Source organism: Cimex lectularius, unplaced genomic scaffold, assembly GCF_000648675.2.
Source record: "Cimex lectularius strain Harlan isolate CLEC.00 unplaced genomic scaffold, Clec_2.1 scaffold164, whole genome shotgun sequence".
NCBI classification, from domain to species: Eukaryota; Metazoa; Arthropoda; class Insecta; order Hemiptera; family Cimicidae; genus Cimex; species Cimex lectularius.
In genome coordinates, this window is record NW_019392725.1 from 274,524 (window position 1) to 299,549 (window position 25,026).

Genomic DNA, 25,026 nt, shown 5'->3' on the forward strand with positions numbered 1-25,026 from the left:
TTTGCCTGTGTTACATTTTATTCTTTTTACGACTAGCAGCGTGAGGTGTTGTTGGCGGTTTCGAGTGGAAATGACAAGTTTTGAGTTGCTAGAGAGAATTGCTGTGTGGTCTACAGATGTGAATGTGGTGGTTTGGGGATGTAATGGAATGTCATGTGAACACCTGGTATAGTGTGGGAGCCAGAACGCTACCTTGAGGTACACCGTGTGTAGGGAAATACGCAAAGGGGGGACTAGTATACGCTGTTCACGTTATTAAATGAAATAAATAAAATTTCATTATTGCTAAACGGAGATTATTACTGTTTTTTTAAGAAGATGATTGTCAGTTAAATCCTACAGTTGTTAATTATGGAAAATCGTTTTTATAAGAAATAATTGTGGTTTTTTCGCAATAGGAACAAGGTAGGTTACATCTGGCTCTTTTAAACCGTGTCGTGAGAAAGTTTTCAAAAGAGTTCGGAAATGGCTCCAGTCAACGGACTAATCATTGTTTGGCATGGAGGTAGCGCAAATAATTCCCTTAATGAACATTACTGGGTTTACCCGTGATACCGTAAACGAGCGGTCTTTCTGACCTTTTCTGTTGAATTTAACCGGCTTCAGAAACGCGCTACTTACTCGGAGTGGCATCACGGTGGGAATTGACAGAAATTTAGAGGGGGGAAAACCGCTATTTTCTATGGATCAAATCAAAACAGCGCACTCAGTGAAATCGGCTCTTTTTTTCGTGGCTCACTGATCGTTCTCATCAAATTTATCATCAAAGTACCAAGGATAAATTTTGGCGGGTTTTTCGAATTTCGCTCCACTGGGGCTAATCGTGGAGGTTGATTAACAGATTACAGTGTTAAATGAAATAAATTTCGAAATTGCAAATAATATATATATAAGCATATAATGAAAAAGTTTACGAAGAAGTTAATTTTTATGTAGAGTATTGGTTGAGATAAAAAAGCCAATGTCACGAGCGGGATTCGAACCCACGACCTTCAGCTAAATACGGCGCTGCTCTACCACTTGAGCTATCGTGACTTCGATCCACTAGGTCACCAACTTCCCATCTCAAACCACCTTTCGAATGTTCCCTCCTTTTTGCCATTTCTCACATGTTGTGTCATCAGGATCCCATTCTCGGCGACAAAACGGCCACGGAGAGCATTAAAGATGATAATACTTCACTTTACTTATTAAACCTATTTGATTCGTGGTCTGATTGACCAAATAACTTATCTCAATTAATTAATGTGTATGTAAGGTATTGGTTGAGATAAAAACGTCAGTGTCTCCAGTGGATCGAGGTCACGATAGCTCAACTGGTAGAGCAGCGGCGTATTTCGCCGAAGGTCGAGGGTTCGAATCCCGCTCGTGACACTGACTTTTTATCTCAACCAATACATAAAGATTAACGTCTTCATTATATGTTTATATTTATTATTGGCAATTTCGAAATTTATTTCATACATTACACCAAACCCTTACATATAGATTAATTAATTGAAATAAGTTATTTGGTTAATCGCTCCACGAAATCTAATGGATTTAACGAAGAAGGTTGAACAGTCCTTCATTTCGTTCATCTAACAATTAACACCCCTGCAATTTTATTACGTTTTTACTTGTAAAAAAGTGAATAAAAATCATAAAACCGTAACAAATAAATATTTTTTATTAAACATAACGTAAACCGAAATTAACAAATTTTTTTAAAACTCATTTATGTGTAAATATTGTAATTGATTGTAACTGATTATGATTATAACTGTAAATAAATAAGAGCTAGAGTAATGCTCAAAACTAGGAAATGGGCGGTGGATAAGACAAAATTGAAAAATGAGCGGCAATCGCTGAAAGTTTGTTTAGGAGTGGTGGTCAGTAAAATGAGTTAATTCTTTTGATCAGCTCTCGAGACCCATGTTTAGACAGAATGGCCATTCAGCCCCCAAAAGAAACTCAATGGAGCTAAAAGAATTTCTTAAACCAACTTAAATCAAACGCTGGTCATTTTAAGGTGTTGAAGGTAGCATTTTGTCATTTCTTTAATTATTTAATTAGCTTAATCCTCTAAACAACAAGGATCATTGGAAAACCTAACATTAATGCATTGATTTTTTAATTTATTTTATTTCTGTATTGTCTTTATGCTGACGAAGAAAAAATTACAAATCCCAACGTCACCCAACCAAATTCACAAACTATCAATGATCAAGGTATGGTCTTGAACAAAAAAGCAAATTCAGTTGTTACTGCTAAGTTCGCCCTATTTTAAAGTCATCATCAGGGCCTATTTTAATTTCACATTACGAAAACCATATTTCTACAATTGATTTAACAAATATTTTTCATTATGTGAAAATATTTCTTCGGTACAGCAAAAGGTGGGGTTGAGATGGGAAGTTGGTGTCCGAGTGGATCGAAGTCACGATTGCTCAAGGGGTAGAGCAGCAGCGTACCACCCGAAGGTAATGCTCGAGTAATGCTCAAATCGGTAGTAAACGGGTGGTGGTAAAGACAAAATTTAAAATTGAGCGGTAATCGCTGAAAGTTAGGTTAGGAGTGGTGGCTCAGTAAAGTGAGTTAACTCTTTTGTTCAGCTCGCGAGACCTATGTCTAGACAGCATGGCTTTTCAGGCCACAAAAGCGACACGATGGAGCTAAAAGAATTTCTTAAACCAACTCTGCCAACTTAAATCAAACGCTGGTCAGTTAAGATGTAGAATTTTGTTATTTCTTTAATGATTTAATCAGTTGAATCGTCTATAGCAACAAGGAAAAAGATCATTGGAAAACCTAAGATAAGCTCAGTGATTTTTTAATTTTTTTAAATTTTATTTCTATATTGTCGACCTATTTTAAAGTCATGATCAAGGCCAATTTTAATTTCACATTACGAAAACCATATTTCTACAATTGATTTAACAAATATTTTTCATTATGTGAAAATCATTCTTCAGCCCAGCGAAAGGTGAGGTTGAGATGGGAAGTTGGTGTCTGTGTGGATCGATGTCACGATAACTCAAGGGGTAGAGCAGCGGCGTATCTAGCCGAAGATCGTGAGTTCGAATCCCGCTCGTGCCAATGACTTTTTTATCTCGCCAATACCTTACTTAAAGATTAATTAATTGAAAAGAATTTGATTAAATTACCACCACCCTGTGCAAATAGTGAGATCACTGATTGTAACAGTCATCTTGATACAGGTACTTACAAAAGGTACGTGACCACATTTATAATTTGTACCAATATATTTATAGGCTAGAAATAAATAAATAGATAAATTAAAAATAGAATATACCTGAATGTAATAGAAAGTGAAATAAAAGATGATAGACTTTATAATGAAATTTTTAGACGCTACCACTCAACTATAAGACAATTTTGCAGTCGGGTGACTTGAGGGTAAACCGTGGTCAGTTCTTTAAAAAGATTGGTTACAATGTATGAGAATGAATTAGTTAAGTGTAGAATAAATAAATTGATACATGGCTAATCGCTGCTCAGGTTAAACTCACAAAAAAAGCTTCCACCATAAGCTTTCTAATTTTTTATCGTTTGACTATCAAATTTCTATGTCTGTACATATATTGCCCAACTTTTGTAAATCGAGATTTAAGAATATTAGGCCAAGGCGATGTCATACTACAACTTTTGCCATTTCGAGTAAGGTCAATACAATAATTTGCCCAACAGTGAAAACAAAAACAAGTCAGAGAAACAACTAAAAGTAGAACAGATTTGTTGTAAAATAACAAACGCGTAATGGCTGCACCCCTACATTTTATGAATAAAAATAATAAAATAAATAAGTGGCCATACCAGCTGTTCACTTAATTCGACTGCGGCTGAAAAAGTTCCAAAGAGTTTTCTTATTATTGACCTACCTTTCTCCAGCTGTGCCCGGATGATCCAGAGCAGTCCGGCATATCTAAAAATAAGACACTTCTACAATAAAATGAGGTCAAAATTAAATTAGTTTTTAACTAAAATTGAGTATGCAAAAAGAAAATTATATTGTAAAGGTAGATATTATAGTTTTTTAAAAAACAAAAATGAGTATATTAATTTTACTTGTTTTACCAAAAGCAAACCGACCTAATTAACTAATATGGTCGACAATTTCCTTTTCTTATTCGAAAGATACAACTAAAATTTAAAATACTCTCTTGTCTAATAATGTAATAACATGCAATTACAAAGGCGGTGTGAGTTGCAAAAGGTTGCATGACGGCATAAAATTGAAAAATGGGTTAGGAGAATTAAGACATAATAAGGGCCAACTTCCATAAAACGAGTCATGTGGATGACACACCAGAGATGCCTTAACGACTTCTTAACAATATCTGACAAACTTTAACTGACTGTAAGCTTCCTATTACTTTTAAACTTTTAATTTGTATACTTAACATCTGCACATTTTTAGAAGCAAAGTTTCCTTGAAATAAATGTAAATGCTTATATCCCCAAATTACGAATATTTACGCTGTTTATTGTAATTGCGGAAAGTAAGTTTACAGTAGGCAGTTGTATGCATTTTTCCGAAGTAGAGAATAATTTTTCTCAGAAAACAATTCAATTTTCCTTTTTTGATAATAGAATAAGAATTATTTATTTGTTTTTTTATATGGTTATATGAACCTTCGGAGAGTCAGTTTTTTAGAAAAAAAAAGCCCAATTGTATTTCGGTTTCAAATGCAAGGCCGCTTTTGTATGAAATTTGGTTGAAAACAGACTGTTCTTCGTCAACCTCAGCGGGACCTGGACAAAGTGTTGTGAGTAGTATTTATTTTATTAATTACTATAATGGAATTGGTAGTAATCTTGATATTAATTAACGAATATGAATTTTTTGGAGAACTTCAAAATCTTACATTTATTAAGGTTAAATGGAGTGGAAGGTGTAACATAAGAGTTTTTCACGGTAACTACCGAACCATTTTCGATCAAATTTGGTACACATGTTTGTGTATTATTACTCTCAAGTTTAACAGGAGGTTTTTTGACTCGTCGTCTGAAAGAACTGTTCAGCAAGAAAACTTTTGAACACATTTTCTCCTGGGGCGTCGGTGGCCGCACCGGTTTCGGCGTTGACACGGCGCTCATCACTGTAAACTGGTTTGGGATGTTATTGGGTATGTGGTCCTTCAATTAATCATACACTGTATTATACAGTTGCCAAGCTTTCGGCTCTATATTTGACCTTCCTCAGGGCAATTTACGACGTCCTGAATAAAAATAATAATGTAATAACCATTTAAAAGTCAACGATTTTTTTAAATACACCTCTCTACACGTTTTTAACAGACACATCTGAAATTTTAACAGAATTTCTGTTAAAAACGTGTATTTACAAAATCTTTCACTTTTAAATGGTTATTACATTATTATTTTTATTTAGGACGTCGTACATTGCTCTGAGGAAGTCCAACTATAGAGCCGAAAGCTTGGCAACTGTATAATACAGTGTATGATTCATTGAAGGACCACATACCCAATAACATCCCAAACCAGATTATAATCAAAGTTGGTCGATAACTGAACAACCTCATCACTGTAAGGTAATGGTTCCGGGTTCGAATCCAGCGGCCCTGCATTCGAACCCGACATACTTACAAATTGGCTTTTTTTTCAAAAACCCCGACACACTGAGGGTTTATCTGACCTCTGCTGTTGCAACCCTCGTAAAAAACAAATCTTAAACTTTTCTTAAACTTCTAGGGCGGTAGTTTTTCTGACGTAGTTCCCCAAAAGTGACGTTTCATCATTATTTCGCATTTCCTGTCGATTCCACCTGAACTTTTCGGAAGACATTTCTGCCTAGTTGTGCCACGGAAAGATCTAGTGGCCGATGTTATAGGAACAGGGGCTCGCTCATGTTATAGGAATTCTTAATACAGTATTTTTTTAAAACTAATTTCTAATGCTCCAATTTTAAAATTTTTTGGACAAATTATCCAGTAAAGGTAATGTATTATATAAATATATTTTAAGACAATAAAAAATTGGTTAGATTTACCGGCAACACTTTGTCCGGGTCCCCTTAACGAAAATATCCTCAATCATCAGGGATTAATCAGAAACTATAATTAATAATTCACAATGATGTTTTTGAATTATTGCCGTTTCAAACAGATATTGCGATGTTTATAAACTTCTCAAAAATCGATAAATTTAAATTTAAACCAAAAGTTATATTGAGGCGTACCTAAAGCTGCTAAGACGAAATTTCACATTAGTTTTAGGAGGAAAAAAATATGACCTAGTATATTTCAAAATATTTGGTTTTTGGCTATTAATAAACTTTGATAGGTTTTAATAAATTGTTAGTACAATGTACAAAAATAAATAAATAAAAAATATTTTGGCACATCTCTGCCTGCTGTCAGATGTTAAGTAGAGGAATAAATAAATTGTTACATGGCTAATGGCTGGTCAGGCTAAAGTCACAAAAAAAAGTTCGATACGGATGCTTACATCTATATATTTGAGGGTATACCATCATGTAGTACAGTGGTTGAAAAAGATTGATCACAATATATGAGAATTAATTAGTTAAGTAGTGGAATAAATAAATTGATACTTGGCTAATGGCTTCTCAGGTTAAAGCCAGAAAAAAAAGTTTGATACGGATGCTTACATCTATATATTTGAGGGTATACCATCATGTAGTACAGTGGTTGAAAAAGATTGATCACAATATATGAGAATTAATTAGTTAAGTAGTGGAATAAATAAATTGATACTTGGCTAATGGCTTCTCAGGTTAAAGCCAGAAAAAAAAGTTTGATACGGATGCTTACATCTATATATTTGAGGGTATACCATCATGTAGTACAGTGGTTGAAAAAGATTGATCACAATATATGAGAATTAATTAGTTAAGTAGTGGAATAAATAAATTGATACTTGGCTAATGGCTTCTCAGGTTAAAGCCAGAAAAAAAAGTTTGATACGGATGCTTAACAAAGGTACATGGTCTCATTTAATTAAATTTGTACTAATATGTTTTAGAAATGAATAGATAAATAAAAACTAGTAAGAAAAATAGAGAATATACCTGAATGTAATAGAAATTGAAATAAAAGATGATAGACTCTATAATTAAATCACACAAAATGACACATGGCAATGAATAGGTCTGGCCAAAGAAGGCTTTACTTCTGCGTTTGTCGGGCTACAGCCGGTATTACCTCACTATATGAGCACAGTGAAAGAGAGTATTAAAAACTGGGGCATGAAACAATTCCTTAAGGAGTGGAATCTATCCCCCGGACTCAGGCAATCGAAAGAGTCTGTTAAGGTGATTAAACCAACAGAATCGAAATGGCTATTCTCTATCTCAAGGAAGGGAATTAGGAGGCTGGTAGGTATCCTGACTGCCCACTGAGAAGACACCTCTCCGTAATGTTATTCTACCGGATCCCTTTTGCCGTTTTTGCAAAATAAAAGAAGAAACGGCAAGGCACTACCTCGCAGAGTGTGATTGGTATGCTAGGTCTAGATTTGAAATATTTGAAGGAGTGGACATCACCAAATCACTCCCCGAGATAAAATGGTCCAAAATCTTGGGGTTTGTGAACAAGACCAAGAGGTTTATGCAGGACACTTGAGCCGACCAAGTCCCGGACCGGATGGGGTACGACCCAGACATTTAACCCCTCGGGTCTTGGTCGCCCACCCTGCGTAAATATATATAATGAAATTTTTGAAGGTACCACTCAATTATAAGACAATTTTGGAGAAGGGTGACTTGAGCATATACCGTCGTCAGTTCTTTAAAAAGATCGGTCACAGTAGGTGAGAATTAATTAGTTAAATAGAGGAATAAATAAATTATACATAGATATACAAATAAAAAATAAGAAGAAAAAAGAGAATATACCTGAATGTAATAGAAAGTGAAATAAAAGATGATAGATTCGGTAACGAAATTTTTGAAGGCAACCACTCAATTGTAACACAATTTTTGACACGGGTGACTTGAGCATATACCGTCGTCAGTTCTTTAAAAAGATCGGTCACAGTGGGTGAGAATTAATTAGTTAAATAGAGGAATAAATAAATTATACATAGATATACAAGTAAAAAATAAGAAGAAAAAAAGAGAATATACCTGAATGTAATAGAAAGAGAAATAAAAGATGTGATGCATCTATTTTGAAGCGGGAACCGTTAAACGACCGTAGCGCCTAAAAGCGGCCGTCGGTTCAACTGAGGTCCCGCCAAGCGCCCACTCCTTCGCCTCCCGACTCTACGGCCGCCTTTAGTTCAACGCCAGCTTCCGAAGACGTCTGTACGTCCCGTCGACCGTCTCACAGATCGCCGAGTGTTTCTTGTGTTCGGAACAATATCGTCGATCCCATTCAACCAGTGGGCTTGTGCTATTAACTATCTTCCCTACGAGAAAATCCTCCGTGAAGAAGAAATTTTTTTTTTTCAAAAAAGTTCTTTTTGTATTTTATTGAGTTCAGTGATTTCCTTTTTGGATTTTGAGAAAAAATGGAATTGCTCATTCTTCTTCTGCACCTCTTCATTCTTAAAGGTACGTACTATTTAAATTTCATTTTGCCTTTTTTTTTCTTATTATTAATAGTCGAATGATCGATGGCGCAATTAGGGCAGAAAACGTCGTTTTAAACAAATAATCGATTTTCCATCATTATGCAAGATTGAAACGATCGGATTCCACTTTCACTCCCCGTTTCTTTTATTGTGTAAATCTTTTATTTTTATATAACAAACCGTGGCTAATTGAATTTTAATTTAATAGGGGCCGTAGTTGACTAATTTTCTTCGGTATTGCTGAGATCCTTTTCAAAAAGTGACGAAATTAAAAAAAAATTAAGTGGTTGAATTTCATTTCTGGTCCGATTTGTGCCGATCTTGGATCAGAATTCCGCCGTTTTTTGGCCAAGCCCGCCCGTTTAGTTCTACCTGCCGCGAGGGCAGATCGGTGAACCCGGCCTCCGGCGACACGCCCGTCTCGGAGGCGTAAATTTTTGAAAAAGTCTCTCCACAATATAAATTTCTACCATTAAAAAAACATAAAAAATATTAAAGTATTTTTATTTGAAATAAAATAGTTTTAAAAAAACATCTAGAAAATGTCAATTTAATGGCGCAAAAACAGGCAGTGCATAACCTCTCTCATCACATTAAATTTCAAGCATTTTTCATCATGATATGATCATGATGATTTGAAAATAATAATAACCTTGGATTTGGTATTCCCTTAATATTTACCTCAATTCTTAAAAATTACTTATTCTGATTGTATTTTTGCTCAGGAATATTTTCAAATTTTAGATATGATCTGAAGGGCTGTCTATATCGTAAGAGGAAGACGATGTTGTTCAAGGATCATGGCATATCCAAAGGTCATTCTAGAAAATTTTATTCAAAAACATAAAACCGACTTTGAATTCCAATATAGTCATCTTACACATCAACTTGTAGATGTAGATGATTAGTCAGGATGTTTTTTATACTGCGCCCTTTTAGAGCTATTGAATGTTCTGTGCTTAAAGCACACCGGTAAGTCCGAGTTCATCAAGGGACTTGATTAGTAGACCCGATTTCAGTGTTTGGATCTATTCTACGGGCCCAAAGCACTTCCTCTTGGGGGGCAAGTCTAGCACCATAGTTTGTTAGTAGGTTTAACATCCCACATGTCCTGGGACTCAAGAGAGGCTGAATTTGTTCTGCATAGCTAATATATTTAGTTTGGTTTGAGTTCAGCACCATCTTTGAACTAATGGTAATTGAGCTTAGTGCTTTGATGGCTCTTTGGCTATCTGACATATGTTTTTGTACACTTTATTAAAGTTGAATTTACTACATCTCTCGATTCAAGACTTCAGCTTGAAAGATTCTGGGTTTTCCATGGATCCCGAGTATTAGTTCCAGGTCCGAATACCTCTGTCCCCGTAACTTCTTAGTTTCTAAAGATTGTGGTCTGAAGAGGTTTTGATTTAGTATAAACCAGGAAAGTTTGCAGTTGATGACGATGGACTAGGAAGCACTGCGTTATTTTGTCTGATTTTATGTTTTCTAGTTTGTTTGCTTAGTTCAATTCACTCGATGATTCTTTTAATGTTAGTATGTTAACTCACTTCGCAATTCTTTCTCCCGGGTCATCTACGTAGGTTATGTTACCATTGAGCGGTTATTTTGTATTCGAAGATGATACAGGAGGCAATTTCTTCCATTACTTAACATAAAAAGGGGGTCACCCTTGAAATATACCCATGTTGTGTACATGTTTTCCAGTGACCAGTATATCGCCCTTCACTTCTCAGTATAGGAGAACTATTGATATTTGAGCTTACCGCTTTGATCGCTGCTTGGTTATCTGACATGATTGCTATGTTCTTGTTTTTGTACCTTTTATTGAATTTGAGTGGAGTACATCTTTCTATTGCACAGACCTCAGCTTGGAAGATACTGGTGTATTTTACCTTGGGTTTCGAGTATTTGATTCCTAGACCAAATACTCCTGCCCCAGTCCTTCTAGAGATTGGGGTCAAAGAGGTATTGATTTGGTATAAACCACGGAGAGTTTGCATTTGATGATGATGGATAGGATGCCCTGCAGCATTTTGGCTGTCTGTATTTTTCTAGTTTGTTTGTTTAGACCAATTCACTCGATGCTTATTTCAATATAAGTAGGTCAACTTACGTCGCACGTCTGTTTTTCCGGGTCATCTGCCTAGGTTATGTCTTCATTGAGCGGTCATTTGTTTCCAGGTCCAAATACTCCAGCCCCCGTACCTTCTTTTATTCTAGATCCATCTGTGTACTAGTAACTGGTGCTATTTTTAAAGGAGGTGTTTTTCTACACATCACCTTACACTACCAAATTCTTATATTTTGGAATTTGATGTGCGATGTCATTGTTATAATGACACTTATTTTCAGATAGTCATAAACTTTTACAGACAAGTCTTTAAGTTTTAAGTATAATTATCTGTTAATTTTGGTCTAAAGAAGTTTTGATTTGGTATAAACCACTGAGAGTTTGCGGTTGATGATGATGAGATACCATGAAGCAATGCAGCATTTTGGCTGATTATACTTTTTTTAGTTCGGTTGTTTACTTGAATTCACTCGTTGCTTCTTTTGATATTAGTAGGTCAACTTACGTCGCAATACTTTTTTCCGGGTCATCTACCTAGGCTGTCTCCATTGAGCGGTTATTTTGTATTCAAAAAGAATACAGGGGGCAGTTTCTTCCATTGCTTGACATAAAAATGGGGTCATTTTTGAAATGTACCCATGTTGTATAGATGTTTTCCAATGACGGTGTATAGCCCTATCACTCCCCTGAATTAAGCCCTCTTTTAACTATAACAGTAAGTTTGCTGTTGAGGGTTGTTTTAGCCAGGCGTCCAGTGTCCTTTTAGTTTAACCGCTTCTCTTTTTTTCTTTTTTATTTATTCATTCTGTGATGGAGGATTCGTTGTTTTTGTTATCCCAAGAACAGGATCAAGGTTATGGTCTTGCATATCCTCTTCTGGTGAGTGTGTCAGCTTTTTCATTCGACAAAATTCCTTTATTTCCTTGTATACAAGACATCAGGCTGTTCTGTTTCCATAGTTTTTGATTTTGGATACATTCACTGTCTAGTTCTGTTGTGATGTTTGGATATGCCCATGCTTTAATAGCTGCTTGGCTATCCGATCTTATGAGGCTTTTTGCCAGTGCGCGATGAATAATAATAACATGATTAATCTCCAATTTCTCATCAAAAAATAATATTATTACAAATGTAAACAACACGGGGGTTAAGGTGATAATTTGTTAAAAAGTATAAGTGTTGCGATATTTTTGAGTTGAAATTAAGTTGATTTAAGTAGTTAAGTGAATTTTCCGGGTCATCTACCCAGGTTATATCTCTATTGAGCATTTATTTTTAATTCAAAAATGATATCGATGGGAGTTTCTTCCATTGCTTAACATCAAAATGGGGTCATCCCCCCATTATACTCATGTTTATGATAGATCCCAGGTTCCAGTGACCCTATGAGTTTTACCCTAAGTACAGCAATGTGCTTGCCAGTTTTGGTGAAGTTTCTTTAATCGTGTCTTCCTTCCTCTGGCACCTCTGGAGTTAAGTTGACTTGCAGAGCCTCCTTTGGCCAGTTTGTAGGTGACAGAATTCGTATATGACCTGGTCTTCTTGGTGCAGACAAATCTCTTGGAAAAGAGACAGTCATGGTGTATCTAATTTTGTTCTTTTTTCGGGTGATGTTCCCTAAAAATATATTTTTCGTCTTATAACACAGAGCTGTGTATATGGTGTAGACTTAGACGTACATGTTAATGACTATCATCTAATTTTGTTTTATATATANTTTAAAGTAATATATATATATTTATATATATATTGTTCGATTATTGACTTTAGGACACGACAGTGTCCTGGTACTTTATTTGTAGTATCTACTAAGTAGAAGTGTTTCATACATTGAATGTGAATCTTCTATGCTGGGTTCCCTTAGCGAAAGTTTCCAGTTACTTAGTTTATGCTTCCATTGAGCGGTAGCAAACAATTGGCCTTATAAGAATTTTTTTATGAAAGCATACTTATATCCATTGAAAATTGAAAAAAAGTTTTGAGCCGGGTTTTCGCTCTCTAACTGATCATACAGATTCGCTATAATAGCGAAGGTAAAAAATAGCCTTCAATTACAAGCCGATTTAACTCTGTTCTCACATTGATATCTATCTGGCCTTCTGTGGGACTTGCATTATGCTGGGACTTAGTAAGCCCGTTAGCTGTTTTCATGAAGTCATACTTTTTATTTTATTTATTAAAATTCCGTTGAATTGTTTAGATAATTTTTTATTCGAGGTTTTGAAGTTTTTCCTATTAGCATTCTTACAGCGTCCTAGTTGACGGGGACTTTAAACGTTTCCTCTCTTGTTCTTGACAAGCTAGGAATAAATTAAGAAAAATAATTAATGAAAAATTTGTACAAAAAGTTTAAGATTCTATTGTTTTTCAATTATTATTAATTAAAAAAATAAAGGGGAAAATAAAAACAGATCTTATTTGTATTTTGTATCACGAATTGACTTAATAGTTTAAACAAAAATGTTTAAAAAAATAGGAATGTTTTATGAATAACAGTTAACTGGGATGATTTATTGTGAGATTTCCTCTTGAGTTCTCCGGGGTGATGACCTGTAGTTTGGTCGTTTCCGGTCGTTTCGGTCTGCCTGTACTCTCTGTTTTAGGTCTATCAGAAGCATTTCGACTTCTCGCCATCTTCACTGGTGGCTTTAAGGAAAAATATCTATGATTTTTATAATAATTAATACGTATTAAAAATTCGTATTGAATTTTGTAAAATTGGAAAAATTATTTTAAAAACCTTGTACAACTATGGATCCAAACAAACCGGCTTTCCCTTTTAAATTATTATTATTATTACATTAAAAAAATTAATTTTTGAAGAAGAAGAACCGGTATTTATATGTACAAATATGTACATTAAATACGGTGGTTTAGTCGAGTTTCTGTCTTGCGACATTTACCTCCAGCCGGTTAAGCTATAACTAAACTATTATTATTTACATTTATTATATTAATATAGTATTATTAATTTAATATAGTAATTATAGTATTATTTTTCTACCAGGTGAAAAGTATTATATTAAAAACCCCAACTATCATGGTCAATATATAGTAGTACATAGTACAGCTCTATTCTCCTGTGCATCTACTGAATTTTTATAATTCACTGGCCATGTTCAGGTTGTTGGTCAACCTCCAAAACTTCGAAAGCTGCTCCTTAATGTAGAATCTTGCGCGGTATTTTCTTCTCCTATGTGAAAATCACCTGCACAGACATCAACATAGAATGTGTTCTGCGTTCTGCTCATCTTCTTGGCAGTATCTGCGCAGTGTTTCTTCTGTCTGTACTCCTCCATGTGCGTTCTTAGGCGGTAGTTCTCTGTTAGAAGTCTAACCAGAATCCTGGTTTTGTTGCGGTTACCCTCCAGTATTTCCTTTGTAGATATTCTCTTTGTGCGCCTCATGCTTGTGGTATTATGTCACCAGGCTTTCAGCCATTTTTAGGCTTATCCTGGCTCCTCCTAACTCCTTATGGAAGGATGCCACCGTAGAGTTAATAGCCTTTGGACTGCTACTAGCTTCGCATTGCTTAAAAAATATAATGGTTACACCTCCGACTTATTAAAGCACCATCAACATGTTTGTCGCATTGTAGCATTTTCCGATGTGCGACTACATTCCAAGCTTCAGAAACATGTTCTGCACAACCTGCAGCCTGGTGGAATTTGTCCTTCGACCACTTTTTCACTCACGAACGCTCTAGGTCAAAATATGGCCTTGAAGAAAATATCAAATTCAGTTGTTACTGCCAAGCTTTCGACCTATTTTAAGGTCATCATCGAGGCAAAACTACCTAAAGTATGTCTACAGATTAGCATATTTAAATTTTTCACAGGCGATCTCAAATTTCCTTGAAGACCGACTCAATCCTAACATTGCCCAGGTAGTAATTGTTTTGCCCTGATGATGACCTTAAAATAGTTCGAAAGCTTTGCAGTAGCCATTAAATTTGCTTTCTTCTTCGAGGCCATACTTTGATCAAGAGTGTATGTGACAGAAAAAAATGGTTGACACTAAACAAATTAATAAAATCAATTGAATTGATAAAACGATTACAAGGAACTCATGATGAGGAAGCCGAACGCATCTTTAAGACCAACACAGCAAAAAGTTTATCTTTAACTAACAAAATGTAGCGTATTTACATGTTTAAAATTTATTAGATTATTATATTTTTTGCACAACAAAGGGCTGATTTAGTTCCTATTGACTAATGTAATAAATTATCCTATATTCAAGTCGCAAAGTAGATGTTTACGTGAAAAAAAGGTCAATACCTGAGCAGGATTGGATTGGCTTTTAAGAAGGTGTATTATGTAAGAATATATTCTTCTTTTATGTACGCTACAGAGAGCACATATACGCCTACATAAAATAAAATTGAAATTATTGTTAATAATTTAATATTAATCGAGAAACTTTATTTTCCAAGTGAATTAGTTTGAAATTGTCATGTGCGTCATACATATTTTAGTCATAATATCTTTTATGTCGTATTATTTCAGAATTCCAATTTGTTGGTATGAATGACGTCGAGTCGAACAAGTTTTCAGCATTGTTTGCAGTTCGTCTCGTGTTTCTGTGTTCTAACATTCGCTTTGTTCACATTCACCTAGGCGGAGATTACGCGGGCCGCTTTCTCCTCCCGAGCAACCGTCAATCATCATGTTCTATCTCGTCGGTCGTTTGTTGGAAAATTCCAACCGATATCGTGTTTTACAGTTTCATCGCAACACTGAAATTCCAGGGGTGGCCGTTTTAAAATGTCCAACCGGGAGACGTGAAATGCATTTGGAAAATCTTTTTCATGTTCTGGTTCAGTGTCAATACAAACTGTCGAATCCGAAATCCAACAATGGTCATTTTTAACTGTCAATTATATTTCTATTCTCTCTTTTAACATCAAATGTGTACTTTATTCATTTTTTCAATATTTAAACCTATTTTTATTAACATTAAACGGAATTGAAACGGTTACTATTTTGTCAAACATTTCTCCCTCAAGTTTCGCTGTAAAAAATAATACTTTTTTATCGCCAACTAGCATTCAGCAAACCAAAATATTATCTGATTTGTGGTATGTTTTTTAAGTTAATTAATTAAATATCTACCTAGAACCGAAATTTATTTAGAAAAAAAATTGTATATCTTGCTCCATCAAGATAAAAACTGACGAGAGGCCTGATATGCAAAAGTATTCGTTTTTTTAACATGTCAATTATATTTCTATTCTATCTATTTTAAATTAAATCAGCCTTTTATTCACTTTTAAAGATTTAACCTGTATTTATATAGAATTTAGAGTGATTGCATCTAGGGTTCCTATTTTTTCCAAACATTTTTCCCTCAAGTTTTGCTGTAAAAAATAATGGCTTTGTATAGCCAACTAGCTTTAAATGAACCATAATATTATGTGTGTTGTGGTGTGTTTTTTTAAGTTATGTTATTAAATATCTACCTAGAACCGAAATTTATTTTGAAAAAATTTAATGTCTTGCTCCAGTCAGATAAAAAATGACGAGAGGCCTGATTTGCGACAGTTAGTGTTTTTAACATGTCAGTTATATGCCTAATTTAACTACTTCAACTTAAATCACCTTCTTTATTTAGTTTTGATGATTTAAACCTGTATTTTTATAGACTTTAGTGTGTGCATCTAGGGTTCCTATTTTTTCCAAACATTTTTCCCTCAAGTTTTGCTGTAAAAAATAATTCACTAATTTCGTGGTTCGCTTGACCAATTAATACATTACAATTAATTAAGGTTTTTAGTTGAGATGAAAAAAAGTTAATGGCACGAGCGGGATTCGAACCCACGATCTTCGGCTAGATACGCCGCTGCTCTACCACTTGGGGTTGAGATGGGAAGTTGATGTCCGAGTGGATCGAGGTCACGATAGGTCAAATGGTAGAGCAGCGGCCTATCTAGCCGAAGATCGTGGGTTCGAATCCCGCTTGTGCCATTAACGTTTTTTCATCTCAACTAAAAACCTTAATTAATTGTAATGTATTAATTGGTCAAGCGGACCACGAAATTAGTGAATTTAATGAATTAAAAGAAGTACACTTCATTAAAGCTCTCCGAGGCCATTTCATTTATCGTCGAGAATCCAATCCGATTACATGACATTTGAAAAATGGCAAAAAGGAGGGAAAACTCATAAGGTGTGGTTGAGATGGGAAGTTGATGTCCGCGTGGATCGAGGTCACAATAGCTCAAGTGGTAGAAGCAGCGACGTATCTAGCCGAAGATCGTGGGTTCGAATCCCGCTCGTGCCATTACCTTTTTTTTCATCTCAACTAAAAACCTTAATTAATTGTAATGGAAAATATAATGGCTTTATATAGCCAACTAGCTTTAAATAAACCATGAGATTATCTGGGTTGTGGTATGGTTTTTACGATATTTAATTAAATATGCGCGTAGAACCCAAATTTATTTAGAAAAGAATTGCTTGCCTTGCTCCCGCAAATAGAAACAGATGAGGCCTGATATCCGACAGCGTTTGTTTTTTTAATATATCAATTATATTTCTATCCTGTCTATTTCAACAAAAATTATCTTCTTCTACACTTTTAACCATTTAAACCTGGGGTTTTTATAGACTTTAGTGTGTTTTCATCTAGGATTACTATTTTTCCAATCTTTTATCCTTCAATTTTTGTTATAAAAATAAGGTTTTTTTCGTGTTTTCATTTTGGGTTACTATTTTTCCAAACTCTTATCTTTCATATTTTGTTGTAAAAATAATGTTTTTTGATCGCAAAGAAGCTTTAAAATCTATAATACTATCTGGGTTGTGTTATATTATCTATCTGAAGCAGAAATCAATTTGTAAAACAAATGCATGTCTTGCTCCAGCTAGATAAAAATAGACAAGGATCAATTAGTGATTCTTTTATCGTATTATTTATAATTCTGTTCTGTCTATTTTAACTTTAATCGCCTATTTCATTTGTTAAAGCTTAAAGCCCGGTATCAAAGATGGATAATAGATTTGCATACATACCCCAAACCCTTCTCCATGAGATTTTGTCGCAAAATATTATGACCTTTATTTGTTTGCGTCCTTGGTTATTACTCGTTTGTTGTTTCATTAAACTTGTGGAGGAAACTTTCAGAAACAGTTTTGCAATCAAAACCTTTATATTTGTAAAATTTTCGAGGCCTAATGTGTTTGCACCTAGACTATTTCCCAAAACCTTTTCCCCTGAAGTTTCGCTGTAAAATATAATGGATTATTTTATATTGGTTATTTTTATACTCAGTTGAGAATGGTAAAACAGTGAAGATTTGATATCTCCGAGGTCCGATTTTAACGTTTTCTTATAAAATTATTTAAATAATCTGTGATCCAAAATTTCTGATTTAGTCGATAAAGAATCTTCGGTTTTTATATAAAGTAGTGGATTATCTTTTTTTATCATTATTTAAAAAAAGTACACAACGTGCTTAACAATGACATAGATGTTTAAAGAAACCTGTTTCGGCTTAAAATGTGTGGGCTTAAACAACGACGAGGAAGTGGATTTCCAGACCTGGATACGTACCTGTTACAACTATTACTAGGTCTCTTTGTTCAGACGTAAAACACAAGAAGTCTAACTCTTATTGGTCTCGCTGGTTTCATAAAGCAGTTAAAAGAAGACACTTATAGGAGAAAACGAAGCCCAAATGTCTCCTAACTGGTGGAGAAAAATAGCCAAAAGATAGAAGTGGTAAATGAAAACGAAATCATTAAAAAAGTGAGTAACGTAGAAAGTACACTAAAAAAACCGACCAGAACCGGAAAATGAATCGGATTGAAATTAGCTGCCTGGAAAACCTTGGGAAAATGTCACGGCCCTTCTGTCCGATGTGTGCAAGGGGACACGATATGCGTGTCAAACCGGAAAATTGGAGAAGAATTTTCTTTTTCAACTTGAGTCAGTCAAATACAAAATTGGAACATGGAACTATCCCCATAATAAGTATATTTGATAATTAAAAGAGGATAAAGATATTTGCCTTTTTTTTTCAAGTTTTCTGGGTCAGGCCCGAATCACGCGAACTCGTATTGACTTTTGCCCTAATCGGTGAGCTTTCCTTGAAAAGATCCGGTTTTTTTATTCACCCTATGAATGCCATCTCGCTCATGACTGGTTGACTCACACTTGCCGGCTTTTTAAAATTTAGTCAATTTATGCTGTAAAACAGAACGTCGCCCTAGAAACAATACAAGCCTTTGTTAATTGAAACTATTCTTATCAGTCCACCGTTGTTAGTTAGCTTTCATGTCTTAATTGACCAGTTTAACAATTGTAGATTTTCCTGAAATTTTATATTTAGAAAAAAAAAGTGTATAAATTGTAACAAATGTAAGAAGATGGATATATATATGGAACTAAATAGTTTACTTTTACCTTACATATTTTCAATCCTACCATTTTGTTATCTTTTAGATTTTAAATTTTTTAACTTTTAACTTTTAAATTTTAATTGATCGTTCGTTACATCTGCAAAGTAATAGGTCAATATGTAAGGGCCATGGGGTTTATTTCACGGCGAGGATTATCTGGGATGGCAGCGGATCAGATCTGACAATCCCGGAAATGGATTGATGGAATATTTTGTAATAGGCTATCGCTATTTTTGGAACAAAGGGAATATTAAGGTCTTGTTGTAGGGTGTGGTTTGATTCAAAACAGAGTTGACAATATTTTTTTTTACTAGGTCAATAGGGGCAACTAAGAATACAAATGGATACACGAATTAGGGCTTAAAAAAGCGTGGCAAAACTAAAAAAAATTTTTGATACAATTTTAATATTTGTTTTAAGCCGATTAGAAACCTTAGTGAAGTAGATCAAAACATCTTTGGCTTAGTTCGGAATGGTTAAAAATTTTCTTGCCCTCTCGGTTTTCTTGCCTTTATCGGCAAAAAATTATTAGAAATGCTCTAAATCAGAGAGATACTTAAGTCCTACCATCACATCATCTCTGGCTGTGGATTATGAATTCAGATGACATGCTTGTTTTTGAGAACATTGGTGCATATCCACTTTTTATAGTCAAACTTTGGTCAGTCGAGAAGTAATGATTTGTTTACTTCGTTCTTTCAGTCTTGTTTTGATGAACAAGCAGACCGTTTAGTTCTGTTCATTTGTTTTATGCAATATCGTAAAGTATAAATTTATTTTCATACAATATATAATTAGAGCAATCTTCTCATTTTTGCTCTGACTTTATTTAGAAACTTAGTCACCTCCTAGAGCAGATTGGATGTATTTTGGTTTATTTTTGTTCCAGAGTCATAATGAACTTATTGTCAGTACAAATGTCATGAAGTGAGAATTTGTAGGATTTATATGATAAGAAGGCCTGCCCTTTGCAGAAAAAAAAATGTCTAGACAACATAAGCGAGGTGTATAGATCTTGAGTTTTTTATGATTTATTAGAAAATGGACATTTCAGTCAGTCGCAAAGGATATTTTATAATGTCGTTTAATCTTCCTGTCAAAACCCTAAAAAGTGTATGGCGAATTCAATGGAGGAACGGCGTGACCGTAATTTAAATTCATATTTTCTCACCTAGTTGAATTTTCCCGTTATTGCTGATTTTTTGCCTTGTTTTGAATGAAATTCTCATCGATGCGAGATTCTCCGTCACGAAATTAGCGATGTTGAAAGGCTCGCACAGACGAGTTGGTCCTAAAAACACGTCAAAAAATTTAATTTGCATATTTAAACATCAAAGAAGTCAACTTTTCCCTGATATTATTCCATCACGTTCCGGTACAATGAGCACAATTTATTCATTCGAGTGTCGTCACCTTAGTATGAGTCATGACTCATGAGCGGCTTTCTAAATATTTCAAGGATTTACGTTTCAATGCATAAAAAAAGGTGATTTAGTTGCAATCCAGATATTATGAGAGTCATTTGCGATACAACTGAACATTTTTTAAAGGCGTTATGATCTTGCATATTAGGCAGAGGAGAAGTCCTAAGATGCTTTGTAATTTTGGAAAGAAGGATAAAAAAAGCCCGGGGCGACGGTTGGAATCGAACCCACTACTCGAGACCTATGAGCCGAGTGTCTACCATGTTAACCACTACAGTGGTACCACTAAAGCCTCATTAAATACTATTGATTTTGTATCAATTATAAATATTGGAGAAAACTAAATGTTCAAAACATCGATCAGTGGTACTTCTTTCACATGCAATGCTCTGGTAATGCTCAAGATCTTTCAAGATAGACTCCAGCAATTCATGGAGCGAGAATTGCTATATGCACTAGCATAGATTAGAAAAGGCAGAGGAACAAGGGACCAAATTGCCAATATTCGCTGTATAATGGAGAAAGCTAGGGAGTTTCTGAAAAACATCTATTCTAAAGTCTTTGACTATATGGCTCAAAATTAATTGAGGCAAGTTCTTGGTGGTTAGCTAGTCACCTTGCTTCCTGATAAATCTGCATAACGACCAAGTAGCAACGATAAGAACACGGAACAACGGAGTAAGATTGGGAAAGGATTACGACAGGGTAGTATTCTCTCACCCTTGCTATTCAGCGTATACGCAGGACACGTGCGACGTGCTGGGCTTGAGGAATTCAAGGTTGGGTTTCACAATCGCTGGAAGGAACGTTAATAATCTCAGATAATATCAGATGATGGCTGAAAGTGAGCAGGAATTGAGGAGCCTTATGACGAAAGTGATAGAATAAATGAAAAAGCTAGTTGCAGGTAAACCTAAAAAAAAAAAACAATCTTAGCAACCAGTGTTATTGATAACTGGCAAATAGAGAAAAAATGAAGACATCGTATTTCTAGGCACAAAGATTACTGCAGACGCAGACTGCAGCCAGAAAATCAGAAGGCGTCTACTTCTTAGGTGGAGAGCGATGGCAAATTTTGATGAAGTAGTTAAGGGCAGAGACATCACACTGACAACTGAGGTCGAATAGTTAACGCAATGGTATTCCCATTCGTAACGTATAGCTGCGAGAGCCGGACCATACGGAAGGCTGAGGGAAGGAAGATAGATGATTTTAAACTGTGTTGTTATCTGAAAATTCAGTGACCGCCTTGGACTGCCATGATCAAACCAGTCTATTTTGAAAGATATTAAAGGCAAAACTGAAGTATTTTGCCCCACAATGAGAAGACTGGATATTCTGGGGAAGGAGCTGATGCTAGGGAAAGTGGAAGGCAAATGAGGGACCGATCAAGAGCAAGATGGATGGATGATATTCAGTAGGTGACGGACTGGGATTATGTGTGATGTCGGTCGTAGTTTTGTGCCCTGTGTCCATACCGATGTTTCCAACAGGGGTCTCGTCTCGCATGTTTAATCCGCACATTTGTCATATTTACGAATCTGTCAGGAGAGAAGTTTGTACATCTTCTGTCTTTTCCAGGTCGAGGTATGTTGTAGAAAATATAAAACTTTTATAAAAAAGGTGCGATCCGTAATATTTAGGCGTGGCCCTGCACTCCTTGACATAGATTAGAAGATTAGATTTATCTTTGTTTCGTGACAGCTGATAACAAAAACTCGATATAAGGCTTTAAGACATATATTCTCATTAAATATAATTATATTCGTGTTTTTATTACAAAATTTAAGATTATATTAAAATGACAAGCCAAAATAGAACTTTTGTTTAAAAAACTGATCTACACAAGGATTTAAAAGGGAAAAGCGTGTATTGGAAAAAATACAATCAATTCAACCTTTAGTACGAAAGAAATTGTGCTTTTGACGACGAGAAAAACGGATTAATTGGTCCTTGTAAATGCAACAAAAGGAATTTTCAAAAGAAAAGACGCTATTATGAAAAAAAATTACAAGGCTTTCTCGCAAATTTAAAAACCCATGCTAAAATTGACCCCTTGGCAGCAATCTACCACATCACTGGGTCTTCCATGTCTGTTTACTCTCTCACCTCGCATAACAAAGTTTACCAATGATTTATTGACCAATAACAATTAATGACCGGAATAATAATACTGTTGAATATGTCAGCAACAGCCGAATAGACCAATGTGTTAGCCTGGCAATAAGCCAGGTGTGATCATCTATGACGAAACCGCTGTCAACCGAGAGCTAGATCATCTATGTTGACGGTTATTATTTACAGATTAAACGAGGATATATAAACCGGGGCTTTTATGACGAAGGGGGGAAGCCCATTGTTTGTAGGTAGTTTATACCCGTGTGATGATATCCCATTGCTAGAGAAAGGGAGGTGAGATCAAAGGGCGGCTTTCCGTACACATGGTCGTCTCATCAAAGAGAAAAAAACCTTATCCTAAAGATGAGTAACTTGGTGGAGGGTTAATTACGCAGTTCGTGAGACCTCATTAAAAAAATGTTGAGACCATACCTTGTTTTTGCGACGAGTATTTATATTTCTTAGCGTTTTAAGACGACTAATCCAAAATATATCGTAAAAGTTAATAATATTCTTGTCAGAAAGGGTTCCTAGGTATGTTTAGTTAATGAAAATGTGGATTTGTCTATAAGGGTGAGATGTTGTTGTGGAATAGTTTGGTTTTTCTGATCATTTTAACTTGCTTACCCTTGCTGTTTTTGGCTTTCGCCATAATCAGTGCCATTTGTGGAATATTTATCATCGTTGATCGTCCCCGATAAATGAAGTCGGCGTTTTCTCGGCTTTACAGATCAGAAACCACGAAACTAGAAAATTAATAAAGAGGTGGAGTGAATACAAACTTTTGGGGTTACCGGAATAGGTTAGATTAAGTTAGGTCGAGTGATGGCTAAGCACTATGTGAATGTATTTTTGTACACAATTTTGTGGATGAGTTGGGTAAGTTAAGGAAAAGTACGGTACCTTTCAACATGGAAGTTACGGATGTTCTTTTTGTTCATATAATTTCTTTTGGATTCAAGTTTTGTAACTTAGATAAAACTTCGACAGTGATGGAATACGTCTTTCATTGGGCCCCCTTAATTTCAACCTAAGGGTAGTTCAAATAAATTGAACTATGGAAAAGTTCCAAAAACAAAAATCAATAAATACATAAAAAATACGTGTAATTTTGAAAAAAAAAGAAAAAGAGAGGAAGAAAGTGATGTATGGTCAGAATCAGGTTCTTTGTCCAGTTGTTAAAAAAATTGATATTAAAAGTATTTCACACTAATGATTTAATCACTACTCAATTTTTATGGAAAATGGAATTATAGAGATCTAATGGGTATTACTTTATTACTTGTTATTTCAGAGAAATTATTTTAAAAAATGTTAAAAATAAATTAGTTTGGCTTTTGTGAATTTATGATTAGCTCTTATCATTATCGTTGTTGTGCTCCATGTACAGAGAAGTTTAAGCACAAATGTTTAATTGAAAAATTAATCAATTCCCTTGAAATTGCTCAGAAAATAAAAATTAATGAGTATACTTCAAGTTTACTTAATTAAAATTTATACCTGAGCAGGAATAAATAATTCATAACACTCGTAAATAAATGATTCAAAGGATCCACATTAGGGCCAGTAAAACCTTTTATGTAAACAAGTCTACAATGAGTGTTGTTTGTTAGGTGTCCAAGTTTCTTTGACATTATTTATGTGATGTACGGATTGTACTAATATTTTACTGCCTGAATCCGTGATTTCGTCTTCAGCTTGGCCATGTTCCAAATACGAAAGTTTCAGTTTCAGGAACCTACCTTTATTTATGATTTACAATCGGATTTTATTAAGATAAAAACGCATATTTTTGTACGTTTTAAGGTATTCGTGCAATTGTTAAATTGTGCTATTAAGTCAATAATAGTATACTTGATGACCTATCGATAATTTTATGTAGTAAATGTAGGAAGGTTATTTAGGTGTTTTGAATAGATTGATTTATATAACACCAAATTTGCACAGTATATACACTTTCTTTACACTACCTTTTGCCTTTGGCCTGAAATTAAGTGTTCGTGTGTCAACCACATATGGCCTATTCTTAATCGGGTGAGGATGATACTTCTTTTATGATCATGATACGCCTATACCATATCATTGAATACAAAGAATTCCCAGTCAACAGCTTTGGTTTATTTCCCTAGACTCTACAATCCATCAATGTCATCCCGTTGTGGACGTCAGTTGATCCTCCCTTAAGCAGAGGTAGTATGGTCCTGGAGCGTTCCTTGTCATTGCTAGAGCCTCTACAGGGTTTAGCATCCGGGCCTTATGTGGAAGCTACCCGGTATTTACTACCTTATTCTACAATCGATCCTGCCTGACCGTTCAGATTTAGGAAGGGCGCATCGATAACCTCTATTTAGCCAATCAAGCGTCCCGCGAGGAAGCATTCTTGAACCTCTCCTTTACACGAATATATACTGTTGATATTCCTATCCTAGAAACAATGCTCTCTACTTTT

The 25,026-nt window shown here is 35.0% G+C and overlaps 1 protein-coding gene across 4 annotated transcripts in view; it reads left to right on the forward strand.

The window, feature by feature from the left end:
• Positions 1 to 8,256: 8,256 nt before the first annotated feature.
• The window catches only part of LOC106669224 (fasciclin-3), a 243,594-nt gene continuing 226,824 nt past the window's right edge, over positions 8,257 to 25,026 (forward strand). For 3 of the 4 annotated variants that reach the window (XM_014398547.2, XM_014398556.2, XM_014398563.2), the window contains exon 1: positions 8,257 to 8,539. In XM_014398547.2, coding sequence (XP_014254033.1) covers positions 8,497 to 8,539 — 43 coding nt within the window. In that variant the 5' untranslated portion in view covers positions 8,257 to 8,496. The remainder of the gene's footprint in view (positions 8,540 to 25,026) is intronic. The other variant, XM_014398573.2, reaches the window with a different exon arrangement.